This window comes from Osmia bicornis, chromosome 11, assembly GCF_907164935.1.
Source record: "Osmia bicornis bicornis chromosome 11, iOsmBic2.1, whole genome shotgun sequence".
In the NCBI taxonomy this organism is placed as follows: domain Eukaryota; kingdom Metazoa; phylum Arthropoda; class Insecta; order Hymenoptera; family Megachilidae; genus Osmia; species Osmia bicornis.
In genome coordinates, this window is record NC_060226.1 from 663,003 (window position 1) to 680,006 (window position 17,004).

At 40.9% G+C, this 17,004-nt stretch overlaps 1 protein-coding gene across 1 annotated transcript; it reads right to left on the reverse strand.

Annotated features, from left to right (window-relative positions):
• Positions 1 to 13,437: 13,437 nt before the first annotated feature.
• Positions 13,438 to 14,304, reverse strand: LOC123988307. The gene has a single exon (XM_046287776.1). It carries the CDS (start codon positions 14,302 to 14,304, stop codon positions 13,438 to 13,440), a length of 867 nt encoding a protein of 288 aa, XP_046143732.1.
• Between the last annotated feature and the right edge of the window lie 2,700 nt (positions 14,305 to 17,004).

Genomic DNA, 17,004 nt, shown 5'->3' on the forward strand with positions numbered 1-17,004 from the left:
AAATCATGTTAAAACTTACTTATAAATAAAATAAAATAAAATTATAAAAGAGCCGGCGAGTAGCCTAAATCGTACTGCGGCGTAGTTTCCCAAATCGTACCAGTACGAGTTAAACAATTGATCAATATTTTAGATATTTTTTTTAGGTTATAGTTATGTCAAAAAGGAAGTACGGACAGTGAAGTGCAAATAACATGAATAAGGCTATAATAAAACATACGTCTTCAACTAGTGCATCTGCAAATATTTCTGTATCGCTTAATGAAGAGGAGTGGTTCTGCAGTTTGTATGAAGAAGTTCAACTTGAAAATATAATACAATGTTTAAGGGTATATGAGGCCAGTGCAGGCGTGTCAAAACCACAAAATGTTATTATTGTCCTCAATGTTAAATAAAATCAATTTATTATTTATAACTCAGAGATAGGATATTGAAAACTAACCAGTACGATTTAGGATACCGGTTGCCAAGATCGTACCTTTGTATCATTTTTTTACTAATGCATGTAAGACATAACAACTGCGTTCAAAATGCAGTTAACGTTGTCCACAGGTTATTTAAATGATATTCTATAAAATTGCTCAGCTAAATTCTCAAACAGACATACCAGAGCTTCATATTATGCATAATATCTTAAGTGGTACGATTTCGGCAACTTCCCCCTACGTACACGCGGGTGGTTCCCCCTGTCGCACTATTCGGCTAAGGGGGCCCGGGCAATGTGGGACTCATACCACCCAGAAGGGATGATACACTACCCACTAAAACCTGTCCCCTCAGCGTGGGCCACCGGTACTCTTTCACCCTTGTCGGATATCCCAAGAATACCGGCGTACAGCCACAACGACGCTTCCTTTTAACCGCAATCCGCCACGCAAGCGTGAGGGATTGCGAATCCACGTCGTTGCACCCCCGATCAAGCTGTTGGGACATTTCCAACCTGCACAGACGGAACACAGGAATTTTTCTTCGACCACGATCAGGACCGGGACATCTCATTTCCGCGGTGATCGTGCCGTGTCTTCTTCCACTTAAGTATACAGTCCGTACACTTAATTACATTACTATCATATATTTCTTTCTTTGCTTCTAGAGATTACTATATTGTACAATATATTACACAAATTATCCACGTACCACCCAACTGCTTTCCACATATCATTAGTGATACGCAAACCACTAATTGAGAACCTAATTGCTGTATATTCAAATTATAATAAGTAGATTATTGGACGTGATATAGTCTTCATGTCTGACCATGCAATGACATTTTGTGGATATGAGCGAAAATAAATATTTTTTTCTAAATATTTTCTGATTGGGTATGGGTTAAACATTAAAAAAAATATTATATGTAAATTGTAACCTTATTCTTTTTGAATTTACCGAAAGTCAAACGAGATCCCAAGGTGGAGATCGAGTTTGGATTTTTCCAAAGGCCGATGGATGAGGAACAGTGGTTATCTTAATGATTGACTCTTGATAACTGGTAAGATTTGACTTTTATTTAATAATAGGCAATAGGTTCAGGTCTTTTAAACGAAGAGTAATCTTTTAAACACAAATAATAGAAACTATATTTTATCCCTGAGTTATGGCGAGATTGCGAGGTTCTTAGAATACTACGAACGCAGTTGTGTTTACAATAATTAAATCTAGATACGTTTATGTTTAAATTTGAATACATCCACCGAAGGACTTCACTAGAATCGCTTGCAAATTTTGAAATAATAATATATATATTGAAAGACGCGCGATCGTTATCGGTTGCGCCCGTCTCTAAAACTGAAGGTGAGAGTTTTTATGTATGTATTTACCGGTGACTTGATCTTCCGGGTCGCGAAACGCCGTTTTTGTGCTACGCCAACCAACGTATGATACAGGAAGTCTTGAGATATTGACTATTGCGTTTTATAGGCAGTGAAGTCAATGCTCAAAACAGGCTATATCATTGCAACCCAAGTTGACAGTGCATGGATGGAAGGTACACTTTAATTGTGTAGGTTCCGGCGTCACTGCAATTGAATATACATGCGCAAAGACGGTATCTAAATAGAAATTATTTTAATTTAAACGACGCCATCTTCCAAGTTGTGACAGCTTGCTCGCCTGAGCGTAGGAGTAACTGCACAACTGACTTGAGGCTAATGAGCCTGGAAGTCGGTTGACAGTACTGGCTATGCTTGATCTAGAGTGCCAAAGAATGCAGAGGGAACAGTTGCCTCACTGAGGATGGCGAGTCTCGTTTCTGACCTTTGGTATACGATAACTTGGAAGAGTATCCCCTAGATACCTTAATTGAATCAGAGCAAAGGCTCATTGATTGCAAATAGAATTTATAAAGAATGTTTGAAATTATACGCGTGACTCTGATCACCGAAGCGCAAAATTATCTTTTAGTTTATCGATCTAGTCGGCTCGGCCGTTCAAATCAGAGTGACGATCGCAGGCCCTCTAAGCTCCACTCTTGTGAATTTGATGCAAATTTTAACTCACCCCCGGACTTCCAGGCGGCGCTGATGTCGCTTCTCTACATGCATAGCTTGTATCACTGATTTTAACATACATAACTAAAGACATCGTGACGTCATCTCCCCGCAAAATTTGTCGCCGCGTTTTTCAATTGTCTCAAAATTTAAAGAGACAAAAGAAATATGGCGCACATGATTGCACATGGTGGCAGCGTGAATGACTGGATTTCCAGGTTCGTGAATTCCATTATTACAATAATTACTATTATTATTATTATTTAAAAAGATATTTTTTTAAGTCTTTTCTAGGTTTTAAAATTTTTCAATAACTTCTACTGATGAGATGCAGCAACAACAGAAGAAGATAGAAATTAAGTACAGAATTTTTTAAAATTGTTTACATTGGTGTTTTAGTAATATATGTATTTAATTTTAATTATTAAAATGTATCTTTAAAGAAAGAGCTAATGAAAAGTATCAATGAAAACAGCAGGATGTTCTCCTTCACCCAAAAAGAGAAAGGATAAGAAGAGGATGGCGCAGTGGGTGGCGCAGTATGTGACAACCCAAAGTTAGTGCTTCCACCTGAAAACTGAAATTCCGGATGATCTGTAACAGCTATTTTGAAGAAAACTACTTCATGAGAAAAAGATTAACAACATCAGCAGTTCCAACACTGAACTTACTTGGTAATAACTCTTATATAATTTTTATAGCATATGTAAATAATTGTTAATGAAAATATTTATTACAGTGTCAGAGGCTGCCTTTATTAAAATAGAGCAACACGACACCTGGATGCAAATGAAAAGAAGAATAAAATAATTTTTAACAAAAAATACAACCGACTTCGAAATGCACTAAAAAGTATGAAATAATTTCTACTTCATTTATACAAATACTCAACAGCTATTAATAAAACCTATTTACTCGTTAAATAGTATACTAAATACATTTCAACCTTTTCGGAGGCGGCGCAAAATTAAAAACTTTTCTTCTACTAGGAAGATTCAGGCGTCGACAACCTATCAAATCATTATTGCCAGCATCGTATATTCGGGTATTTTTAATTTTGCGCCGCCTCCGAAAAAGTTGAAATGTATTTAGTATACTATTTAACGAGTAAATAGGTTTTATTAATAGCTGTTGGGTATTTCTATAAATGAAGTAGAAATTATTTTACCTTTTTAGTGCATTTCGAAGTCGGTTGTATTTTTTGTTAAAAATTATTTTATTTCACACTTTTTAGTAGAACGAGCAGTATTTGTAGGATGCCGTAAGGTGGTTTACCGTTCTTATTGGTTAATTGCAATAACGATAGTTTTTAACGATAACAAGTTCCATACAAGTTATCACAATAGTTATTAACAATAACAAATTGCATAAATTTTTGCAAGTGAAATATCGCGGAAATATCTCCTATTAGATGTGAAAGGTTTCATCGCAATCGGTACATGCCTTGCGCAGCACAGCCTTGCAGAGTACCCATGTACAGATATGTATAAGAAACAGTAGAGAATCGTCGACTGCATGCTGACTCATACACCGGTAGAGACACGTAGGCATACGTAGAATTCAATGCAGTAGTAACAATAGTTTTTCACGAATATCTCGGAAACTAAAACTTTCCGTTAATTATCCATAATGAAAAAGTTGTTTAGAATCATGTTCCCGACAACATATTAAAAGGTCATTGAAATCGTCCAATCTTGACATTAAAAACTTCCTGTATTTTGCAATAACAATGAAAAAATGAAAAATTTTTTTTCAACGGGACCAACCGGAAGACATACCCTACAAGATGCAAAAGGTCTCGTTCCGATTGGTCCATCCATCTCGGAGTAATCGGTGAACACACACAAAAAAAAAAAAAATACATACTGATCGAATTGAGTAACCTCCTCCTTTTCGAAGTCGGTTAAAAAAGAAGAAGATTGTAAGTATTCAGTTTACATATCCAATATATAAAACCATTAACATGGTATTAATACACTGAGGTATATGTACATAATAATACTTCTAGCATGAAGGGTATGTATAATATTATATAATTTTGTTCTTATAATTAAACCTGACCACCCGGGGGGTGGAGAACCTGATTTTCGAGACATTTGGTACGTGTGTTTTATTGTATGTATGATTGTGATTAATTGTATATTATTATTGATATATATATTTATTATATTGTAGTAAAAGTTTAATATATGGTAATGTATCATGGAAATTACTCCACATATATTGTTATAATTTTTTCCCTTTCATTATTTTTATTTTTCAAAGTTTTGAATAGGTAAGACTATGCACACGTATATAGGGAGCATATGCTTGTGTGCGTATCTCACCGATATCATTTATATGTGTTTGTAGCGACACCAGCGCTGCCTAGAATTCCGGGGGTGAACTAATTTTCGTTACAGCAGGAGTTTGGAGGGTCTGGACGATCGATGGATCAACACTGAGGTCCTTCGGTGGGTCCTCACTTGGTGGGGAGCAGCGCTTGCGCATTCCTATGTTATCGCAGTGGGGGTGTTCTATCCACGCTATCTTTCGGTCTAACAGCGTCGGCAAAGTAGGAGTTTGCGGAGAGTATGTAATCGTCTGATATGTACGGTTACAAAATGTAGAAAATGCTTCAATTTGCTACATTTACTAAACCAAAATCTGCTTCAGTACTAATCTTGAAGGCAAAAGAAAAAAAATAATTTTCTGAAAATTTCTTAGATGAAAAGGACAATATATGAATCTTCAATATTTTCTAACTGGTGAACTCGACAAGTCCTCTCCATGGTCTTTTTGTTAGGAAATGGGTTATGATTAAATGAATCCTTTACTTTATATTTTTGTTATTAATCCTTTATTGTACACTCTTGGAGGAGGTACCTTTTCAATATGACTTTCACGAGAGAACTAACCCTGCAGCTAAACGAGAACCGACCGCTAAAAGCCTCTCTTGTGTTTATACGAGGCCCTATCGCATCTTTATATAAACAGTCAGCTGAATTCTACGAGGCAATATGCGTAACAGAAATTCAGCACTTCTCTCCATCAGAATAAAAACGTTTAAGAACGATTAATCTTTGTACTGGTTTTCTCAGAAGAAAACTTAACACTTTTTAGGCTTAAATTAGTTAGTTTAGTATCTGAACGTAAATAAAGTAGGTAATTTTATAATATTTGCAATGAAACATTTTTTAGCTTAGCGCTTTTGCTTCTAATTGCCATAAGAAATATTCTATTATATGCTATTTTGAAAAATATGAAAATTTCTTTATAAAAATTGTGCTTAGGACCACTCCAAAATTCCTCCACGATCGTATCTGCCCACCAAACGAGGATAGCATTGAATTTCTGTATCGGCTTTTAGCCGCTCTTGTTCTCGCTGCTCGTTTCATCCTTATTCTGGACGGAAACCTCGGCGCAACTTGTCGCTATTCATTTACCATTTCTTTCTTTTTTCCTTCTCTCTCTCCCATGGGAGACGATCCTCCGCTCTTTTGCGGGACACTTACAGCCTCCGGCTCGGAGCAGAGACGTTTTCAGAAAGCGCGAACGATTGGGACTGTCTCGTCCGTTGCAATGAGAAAGGACAGGCGCTCGAGATGAGGGGCACAAAGGATTGCGATATTTTTTTCTCGGAAAAGGGAGAAAAACAATTAAAATGTCCGTCGATACTACCTCTTCGGGGGCCATTAAAATATTCTTCTTGTCTTACCGAGATGCTTTCCTCTTTTTTTCTCGCTGACAGCTTTTCGTCGAGCTAAGGGTTGTTCGAGAAGCGATTTTTTTTAATGATTCGCCATGTTTATCCAAGATTTATCCATTCACTCGATTGTAATTTAATGAACGAATGGGAAGCTTTGTAAAATGAAGTGGAATTTTGTATTTTTTCTATGATAATTATTAGATTGTTATTGTGGTATACTGGAAGGTGTTAAAATTAATCCGTTGACCTATAATATCGTGTCACATTTCTAACGCAATTTAATTCAAATGCGGCAATTTTGGCTGATAATGTTCAATTTAATTTTAATTATTATTAGGGGAGCGACACTGGAGTCGGTTAAAAATTATACATATTTAGGTGCTTCGTTTTGTAGATCAGGTTTATTCAATCAAGCGGCAAACTATTTTGTGAGTAAAGGTAAAATAGCACTGCGAACGATTTGAAGACCAATGTGGTTGGAGCTAATTTTGTAAGACGAATGGATGGAATTGATGGTGGTTAGTTTGACTGTGTTGCATGCGAGCGACTTATGGGGTCTTGAACAAAGAGACAGATCGGAAAAAATTCAATCACACTTTTTGAAGCAGGTGTCGAGTGTCCCAATGTGCGCTCCCAATTATTTAATAAGACTAGAAACGGGTGTAACTGGAATGGAGTGTTTGCTAATTGAAAGAACACTGAACTGCTATGCAAAAATTAAAGGTATCAAAGAGAATTGATTCCCGAAGATATGTCTGGAAAAGTTAGTGTTTGGACAAAAAAGTAAGCAATCCGAAGAAGTAGAATTGGTATACACTATTGAAAAATAAGTTAGTACAGATACAAGACACAGGAATATTAGAACTGGAAAGACCAGAAGAGATGTGGAAGCGGATAAAAGATGTTACGTGGCCGATGGCTAGGCAGCGCGTGAGGCTAGCGGAGCGTTTCGGACGAGAGACCGCGCAACTTATATTATTTATAGTCAATAGTCAATACAACTCGAGCGGTTAGGTTATATTGTGGGAACTGTCACTAGGTTCACTGAGTTTGAAGAAAGATGCTAATGTTGGTTTGACACAGCAATGTATATTTTACAATCTCAGGCTATTACAGTTGTTCTTGTCGCGAATGTAGGTGTGTATTGTATATTACCTATTTCCGCTGGTGCTCGGTTTTGACGCACTGGCAATGCGGGGGTGTTGTGTGTGGTTGATTATAATGCTAAATAGAAACACTGATTCGACTCGCGGATTCTATAAGGTTAACTTTGCTCGAAGGGGATTTCAACCCGATCTCTCTAAATAGCAACCAGCTCACGTTCGTACACAATGTGCTCAACACTAGATGAACTTCGGTACTGCCCCAGAGCGTTGGTACGAACGGGTTTATATACTAATTAGAAAGGGGTGATCTGATTACTATTTAAATAATCGGGCTGGGCCCATCTGTTCGGTGATGTTTAGAGTGGTTGCATCTGCTGTGCGATTATGGTGGACCCATTGTCTTCCCAAAACATTTAGTTCTGTTATCGCTGGCCTTCTGTTTATTTCAAGATGGCCTTCTATTTGTTTGCCTGAGAGTTTTCCTTTCCAGATGTTAACGGTTTATTTTTTAAGAGGGGTATGTTTGATAAAACGGCCTGCCTACGTGACAAAGATATAAGATTCAAACAAGCGGACAAGATGTTCCTGGAAGTTAGAGGAAGAGCGCTAGTCTCCAGATACTGCCCGATATACAAATATATCAAGAATTTGACTGACAAGGAAGGTATTTTAGGTGTTTGCCTACGATTGTTTTGATTTTTGGATATGTTTTAAAGAACCAAAAAATAAGATATACGTATTGTTTTATTTTGGCCCGTTTTCATATTTAGGGGATGAAACGACCCCCTAAAGTTTCGGCTACAATAGGCTATTTCGAAAACTATCATAAATAGAAGAAAACTTTTTAAGGAAAAGTTTCATGGTTTTTTATGAACAGATAACAGCAGGCCACACATTTTGTAAAAAATAATTTGTTTGTAACAAAAAATTTGTTTATAACATTATTTGAAAAATAATCACAATTCACATAATAACAAAAAAAAACATAAATCAGTTTCTGAATCTATTGATGTATCATATACTATGTTGGCCTTTTACATTCTTGCATATTTTAATATTCTACATACTATGCATCGCACACATACGCCTGGTTGCGGTTATACTAGATATGGAGATACGGTTAATATCCATTACGATATCTGGTGTTTGTCATGTATACTAGGCATTAATAAAGTTATTTAAAGTTTACAATATTAATAAAGATTACATTAGTACCTACGTACTAATATGCGATACAGATGGTAAGGAATATAATAAATGTAAATTAATTTCAGGTACTAGTGATATGATTGGTGCAATTATATTTCACGTGTATGTTAGGTATGTATTATATATGTATATGGTATAAATTTATAATCTGAATTTTTTATAAGATGTTTATGGATTTAGGGTGTGGAAGAATTATGTTAGGCGTTTCTCCGACGATGTGCTGTTACATGATTACGACGTTAATCTTCATTTAAGAAATAATGTAATTAAATAACAATCACTTGCACACAATCAACTGTCTTTACCAAGATATAAAAATCTATTCCAGTATGCTTGGTAGAAAAAAGGGGACACAAACAAAACATTAGGAGATTTTGTGAATCCTGTAGACCAGGGGTGGCCAAAGCGTCGACCGCGTAACTATTCCTAGTCGCCCATCTGTCTGATATGTACTGTCGAGAGATGGAAAGAATATTAGGAAAAGGAATGCGGGTACGATTGGTCGGAGTCGGCACGTCACGCCTCACACACATGTATTCTAGATTATCGCGCGCTATTCGCTAATGCGATCACACACTAATTGTGTTGCCTGACAAAGAAGAAAAATGAGACATCGCGACAAAGCGAGATGGTACGAAGTCAGTGTTACGGCGAACTTTGAACGTGAGAATCAAACGTGAGGACAGAGCGGAGCGTGCGAAGTGCTCCCTTTGCCCCTGTGCCGTCCCGCTAATGTTCTTTCCATCTCTCGACAGTACATAGGTACTGTGCGTTGCAGCTAAGTTGCCGTCCAATCAAATTCGTTGACCTGCCTCCAGTCACACGTATTATGTTTATTGGCTGAGGCCCTTACATCCACCAAACCTATCGCGTGACGAACGTCGGATGCAGTCGGATCAGGACAGACATGGAAACAGAATGAGATTCGGGGTTTACATTATTAAGAAAACAGAAGAGTTTTTACACTTTCCATACTGTAATTTCCATAAATTTTGCATAATAACAACTGTTATCAAGAACGAGTATTATAAAAGATCCATTAATATCCCGAAAAAATCGCATGTTTATATAGTTAAATGTATCTTCCGCGAATATGAAAATTTTACGCCTATGCAATGTGACCTCTGACTTCTCAAGTTACGGGTTCCTGGAGGGGATTAGGTGGAGTGAACGCACAGTCCCCTTGCCCCTCTGTCGGTTCAGTTTGTCGGTGCTCGGCATCTTAGCTACAACGTACAGTACATACACATCTCTGATGCCCGTCCCACATAGCGTGCGAGACAAGTCGTGCGACAAAGACAACGCGCTACAATCCCGAAGTTAACCGATTATCGACGACAGTCTCTCTCTAAAACCCGACGGGTAAAACAAGAGTTGACTTGTAGATTATATAAATTCACGTGGCGACTGTAGCGCATAGCAGGCCCTCCAAACTCCCATATTTCATGCTGTAACGAAAATTAGTTTCGTGCAGAAAATCCAGGCGGCGCTGGTGTCGATACAAATGTAGGAATAAGTGATTCCTTAGGAGTTAGGATTTCTACTTTATCAATTGATGGAAAACAAGCTCACTACCGCTTTTCATATAGAGTTTTATTAATTGTCAATTATTATAAATTTGTAACTACGCTGTACATTTAACTGGTCCTAATGCACTTGACACGGCTTAGAACGCTCAACAACGCATTTAAATTCTCTGATGAGAACACCCACGAACGGAATACAAAGTTTCTTAAACACAAAGCTACCGCTTCAAACGTCCCCACGAGAATGGAAAAACTTCCATCCGGAACGGGAAAACGACGCTTTTCCCGGAAGTAGATGTCGCGGTAAATTTATCGGAAGTGTACGCTTCGGCGAGACGGTCGACCATCAGCAGAGGTCGCCACACTACCCCCTTCCGAGTCTCTCGACCCGTTAGGGAGAGCAGACGACCCCCTCGAATAGGTCCTTAAGGGTTGCGTTGACTCTTCTAATATTTCTATAAATGCCGGTTTCACCCGTTCCACCGAAACGACCTGGTCCTTTCCTCGTAACTCGATAAGGAAGGTGCGATCGGATATTCTCCGCAATACGCGACATGGGCCCTCGTATGGCTGTTTCAGGGGCTTTCTAACAGCGTCAACGCGCACAAAAACATGACTGCACGAATATAAATCTTTAGATACAAAGTGTGATTTGCGTGCGTAATGCATCGTGGGTTTTGGTCGTACTTGTCTCATGGCGTCACGGAATTTACTAATATTAAAACTGTCAAGAGGTTGAACGTCCATAAAAAATTCGCCAGGTAATCTAAGGGGTGCACCATACAATAATTCAGCTGCCGATGCACCTATGTCCTCTTTAAAACTACATCGCAGTCCCAATAACACCGTGGGAAGCACCGCGACCCAGTCCTGTGACTCGTGACACATTATTGCCGCTTTTAGGGACCTATGCCACCGCTCTACCATGCCATTCGACGCTGGATGGTAAGCAGTGATGCGGATTCTTTTACACCCTACAAGAACCGTTAACGCAGAAAATAGTTGAGCTTCAAATTGAGCTCCCCTGTCGGTTGTGATAGTGGCCGGGGCTCCAAACCTCGCCACCCATGCGGCGTAGAATTCTGAGGCGACGATTTCCGCAGAAATATCTTTGACTGGCACAGCCTCAGGCCACCGGGAAAACCTGTCTATCATCGTTACACAGTATTTATAACCCTTCGCTATGGGCAGAGGTCCTATAATATCTAAGTGTACATGGTCGAATCTACCCTCTGGAACAACCATCTTTTGAGGAACATTGACAGTATGTCTGGCAACCTTACTTCTTTGGCAATTAATATAAGTTCTGGCCCACCGAACTACATCTCTATTCATTTTTGGCCAAACAAATCTACTACCAATCATCCTCTTCGTAGCTCTACCACTCGGATGCGCAAGATTGTGGACAGTATCAAAGATGCGCCTTCTTAACACCGCTGGTATATAAGGCCTGATATTGTCGGTGGATATATCGCAATAAACGATAGTTTCGGAACCATCTAATTTAAGCTGTTTCAGGTCTAATGAAGAACCACCCTGCAGAATACGTGTAAGCTCTGTATCTAATTCCTGCTGTTGGGCTATTTCTTGTGTACTCACCACGACTGGCATACTGACAACGTCCAGCCGTGATAGAGCATCAGCCACTGAATTATTTACTCCCGAAATGTGAACTATCCTAGTAGTGAACTGTCCTATATAATCAAGTTGACGTAATTGTCTAGGTGAGGCTTTATCAGATTTCTGTGCAAAAACGTAAGTCAGTGGTTTATGGTCCGTCTGTATGGTAAAGTCACGTCCTTCTAACATGTGTCTAAAATATTTGGTTGCTTTAAAAATTGCTGTTAATTCTCTGTCATACGTACTGTACCTTGACTCTTGGGGTGTAAACTTCTTTGAAAAAAAACCTAGTGGTTCCCACATTCCTTTAACTTCCTGTTGCAAAACCGCTCCCATAGCAATATCGGAAGCGTCTGTAGCTAACATTAAAGATGCGTTATCGCGTGGATGTACCAGCAGTGCTGCATCCGCCAATGAGCCTTTACACTTATCGAAGGCTTCCTCAGCCTCAGGCGTCCATTGAATAACTCGCTTATCGCGTTTCCTTGCTCCTTCTAAGTATTTATGAAGTGGAGCCTGTATCGCAGTTGCATCCTTAATGAACCTTCGATAAAAATTTAGAATGCCCAAAAATCTGCGCAAATCGACTATTGTCTTTGGCTTATTATAATTTTTAATGGCTTCAACTTTTTCCGGTACAGGCCTGGCTCCCATGGAGTCTTTCAGGTACCCCAGGTACTGTACGGAATGTGCCCCAAAAACGCACTTCGACAAATTAATCGATAACCCGTAAGCCTTTAATCTTTCAAAAACACACCTCAGATGCTCCTCGTGTTCAAGCTCATTGGCAGAGGCGATCAAAATATCGTCCACAAAACAGAAAACGAAGTTCAAACCTCTGAGTACATCGTCCATGAATCTTTGAAAACTCTGTGCTGCGTTCTTTAACCCAAACGTCATCACATTAAACTCGTATAGCCCGAATGGCGTGATGATGGCGGTTTTCGCACGATCCTCTGGATTGATTGGTATCTGGTGATAAGCCCACGTTAAATCTAAAGTAGTAAAAACTGTCGTTCCGTCAAGTCTATGTGCGAAATCCTGCACGTGAGGAATTGGATATTTGTCAGGGACTGTAATGCTGTTTAGACGCCGGTAGTCACCACATAGTCTCCAGCCACCATTCTTTTTTTGGACCATATGTAATGGACTTGCCCACTGACTACTAGAAGGCTGGCAAATCCCTGCTGCAATAAGGTGGTCAACTTCGGCTTTTGCTGCCTTTAATTTTTCCGGGGGCAACCTTCGCGCCCTTTCCGCGACCGGTGAGCCCCTGGTTACTATGTGGTGACGTACCTGATGGGCGGGAACTTCCTGTTTTTGTACTGTCCGAGTAATAGCAATAAATTCCTGTAACAGTCGTCTGTACGGGTTGTTTATGTCAACAGTCGTCAGTGAAGTTTGAGTCGCCGTCTGTAAAAAACCAGTAGATTGTATTTTAGTTAATTCGTCGATCAGTGTCTTATTTCGTAAATCAACCAGAAGACCGAAACGCTTGAGAAAATCAGCACCGATAATAGGCTGTTGAACCTTCGCGACAATGAACTCCCACGTGTACGGACGACGCAATCCGAGGTTCAGAGTCAACCTCCGCGATCCGAATGTACTTATCGGAGTGCCATTCGCCGCATAAATCTTAGAGTCAGTAATGGCGGGTTCTCCTCTTACCGATCTGTGCGGCAATACGGAGATATTCGCCCCTGTATCAATTAAAAAATATAAATTACTATTCCTATCCTTAATAGTGAGACGGCAGTTCTCGTCGCGACCATCCGACGCCATCTCGATCCGGGGTTGCGCAATCAGTTTCCCTGCGTGGCAGGGTTAGCCGAAGCTCCAGTAGGTGGTGGACCTGGCCATTCACAAGGAATGACGCATCGATGGGCCCTCTCAGCGAACCTCCGGTGGTAGAAACAGTAGTTGTTCCCTTCGCGTGAAGTTAACCGACTTCCAGATCGCCCCCTTCCAGGGCTACCGCGTGGCCGCCATCTTGGCTGGGACCTATAGGGTTGGCGGGACGGTCGTGTAGTGAGCGTCTCCACCATCGAGACTAGCTTCTCCACCTTAGCCTCCAGCGCTTCTATCCTGGTGGACGGTGGTGGAATCACAGGGGTTGACGCTTCAATGGCCGCCACCCTCGGCACAGAAATCTCTGCTATCTTATCAGCTAGGAGCGCTAGCCGTTGCAGATCCGCCGTATCGCTAATAGCGAGAACAGTTCTCATGCTCTCCGGTAATTGCTCCAAAAAGAGCGTACGCAGAACGTTTTCTCCGACTTGCCCACCAGCCAGATTTCTAAGTCTCTGCAAACAATGCGAGGGTTTCTCGTCCACCACTTCACTTCCTCGCAGCAGCTTCCTCAATTTGGTTTCGTGGGACTCATCAAATGCTTCGATGATCCGTTTCTTTATCTCCTCGTATTTACCACGCGCCGGTGGAGAGGCCAATACGTCCATGACGAAGGGCAGTACGGTGTGGTCCAAATTCGTCACCACGTAACGGTACTTCGTATCGTCGCTGGTTATTCGCGCCAGATCAAAGGTCATCTCCACTGTGATGAACCATGCAGCCGGATTCTCCTTCCAAAACGGCGGTAGCCGTCGTAAGGTAGCTGAATTGATGGATGCCTCAGGAGCGGGCTCATTTACCGTTTCCTTTCGGTCCGCCATCTTGTCTTGCTGTCCGTCCTCTCGCGTGGGTGAATGTTCTAGCGGCATTTACTGTTTTTTTTTTGCTTTGATTTCACGCGCTTAATAACGGTTGCACTACGACGATCACGTCGGGGTCACCAATTGTAGGAATAAGTGATTCCTTAGGAGTTAGGATTCCTACTTTATCAATTGATGGAAAACAAGCTCACTACCGCTTTTCATATAGAGTTTTATTAATTGTCAATTATTATAAATTTGTAACTACGCTGTACATTTAACTGGTCCTAATGCACTTGACACGGCTTAGAACGCTCAACAACGCATTTAAATTCTCTGATGAGAACACCCACGAACGGAATACAAAGTTTCTTAAACACAAAGCTACCGCTTCAAACGTCCCCACGAAAATGGAAAAACTTCCATCCGGAACGGGAAAACGACGCTTTTCCCGGAAGTAGATGTCGCGGTAAATTTATCGGAGTGTACGCTTCGGCGAGACGGTCGACCATCAGCAGAGGTCGCCACACAAACACATATAAATAATTTATTTATTTTATGGATGAAGTTCCGAATACGACCGGTCGCCGATCAAGATGAAATTTGGAGGGTTGGTTGGAAGCAGATAGACGACCCCAAATATAAAGTGGTATCTTCGGCTTCCTATTAGTTTCCGAGATATTAATTAAAAACTTTCGTACAATACATAGAATTTTTCCTATACAGACGTAACTAAGACCACCGTCTTCGCTGTAGCAACCGTCATCGTGAAGTGTCGAACAGCCATTCACATCATAGCAATATCGTCTTCCGTTTCTATAGGGTGTACCATGTAAAATCCATTTTTTTAGTTACATTACATTATGTTTTATATTTTGTGGTGAGAAATGAACTAAACATTTCTTTTATATTAATACTGTAAGATGAATATATTTTATTATGAAATTTAATGACACGTGCGTTCTCTCTATTGTTCGTGATCTCTCGGCGGACATCGTCTCCTCGCAACACACACTTTCTAATGCCGGCAGTACACGCTCGCCGAGGCGATTCGAACGCGAGATCTCCCGAGGCGAGAGTCCCGAGACCCGAGATCCGAGAGCACCGTGTACACTCTCGCGAGGGCTACCCGTGTACACCTCGTGTCGGCTTCGTTTCCTTTGACTCGTCCTGAAAGCTCGCGTCTAGGCCGAGCGCTCCGAGCACGAGGCGAGAGGACACGAGGCGAGGCGAGACCATCAAGTACATGCTCGTGCTCGCCTGGTCTCGGGTTGCCTCGGCGAGCGTGTACTGCCGGCATAATACGCAGTCCCTTGCGCATCTCACACTCTTCCTTTCTTTCTCTCTATGTCACTCCCATACTCTTGCTCTCCTCGTTCAATCATTCTTTCTAGATCTTTCTAGGTTCTTTCACACACACACACACACACACACACACAGCCATGATCCTTATATACGTGTGCATGGTCTCACTTATTCAAAACTTTGAAAAATAAAAATAATGAAAGGGGAAAAATGACAACAATATATGTATAATAAAGAAAATGTATTAAATTTTACAAAAATATAGTAAATATATATATTGTGACCCTTTTTAACATGGGTACACTCTATACGGGGGCTTTATGCAATACAAATTTGTTGGGCGCCAGCCACTTACCGTGGCGATCAAAATCCGAAAAAAAGGGAAAGGGGTATTGGGAGCGTTTACAATGGACGGGTCTCGGGCACTTGCGTCCGTACAGCTTCACCGGGGAGTACGCGGGGAGGAGTATCGGGGGAAGGGAAGTTGCAGAGTTGGGATGGGTTCGCACGGGGTTCGCTACGTTACGCGTAGATTACAAAAAGAGAACGGGGACCGAACAGAAGGGGGTCGTTGCCAAAACTCAAACAATACTTTTACAATAATAATCGAAAGGGCTTACCCTAAACACCTCACTCAAAACTCACACTTTCCAAAATCGCTTCACAACTCTCACAAAAACGCGTTCTAAACTTTCTATATGCTCTCTATATTGTAGCCTTAGGCTCATTGCCGGCTCGTCGTCGCCGCTGCGACGACGAGACCGTCGCGGGATATTTTGGAGGAAGGGATGGGTCTAGGAAGGGGGGCCTCTTCCGACACGGGATGGATCGATTATCGATCTTCGATATACCGGTGATCGGGGTCGATGGGGCTGACGGATATCCTTCGATGACGGGTGGGCTGAGGTCTTCGGGCTCGGCGACAGATGGCTCCGGGTGGACGTTTGTATCAGCTTTTGGGTTGCTTCATCGGAATTTCTTGGGAGTCCCACGTTGCTCCTTGTTCGCTGAAGGGGTGGGTCTGTCGCCGGCCTCGAAGCTCCTGTTGAGGGTGGTCCTCGTTGTGTCTGTCCGTCGCCTCCATCGGCTCGACACCGGTGGGCTGGGAGAAAGGGGTATGGGTTGTCGTTAGATGGGCGTGTGAGTGGGAGAAGCGCAACCATTGTATCGGTGGGGGGGGGGGGGGGGGCACAGGTGTCACCACGTTACAATATACATATATATATATATATATCAATAATAATATGCAATTAATCATAATCATACATACAATAAAACACATACTCTGCTCGCAGATTATACTTAGTATATTAATACCATATTAATGGTTTTATATATTGTATATGTAAACTGAATACTTACAATTTTCTTCTTCTTCTTCTTTTCATTTGCATCCAGGTGTCTTGTTGCTCTATT

Coding starts and splice junctions, on each gene's coding strand:
- LOC123988307 (XM_046287776.1), bottom strand. CDS start 14,304: ATGGCGGACCGAAAGGAAACGGTAAATGAGCCCGCTCCTGAGGCATCC.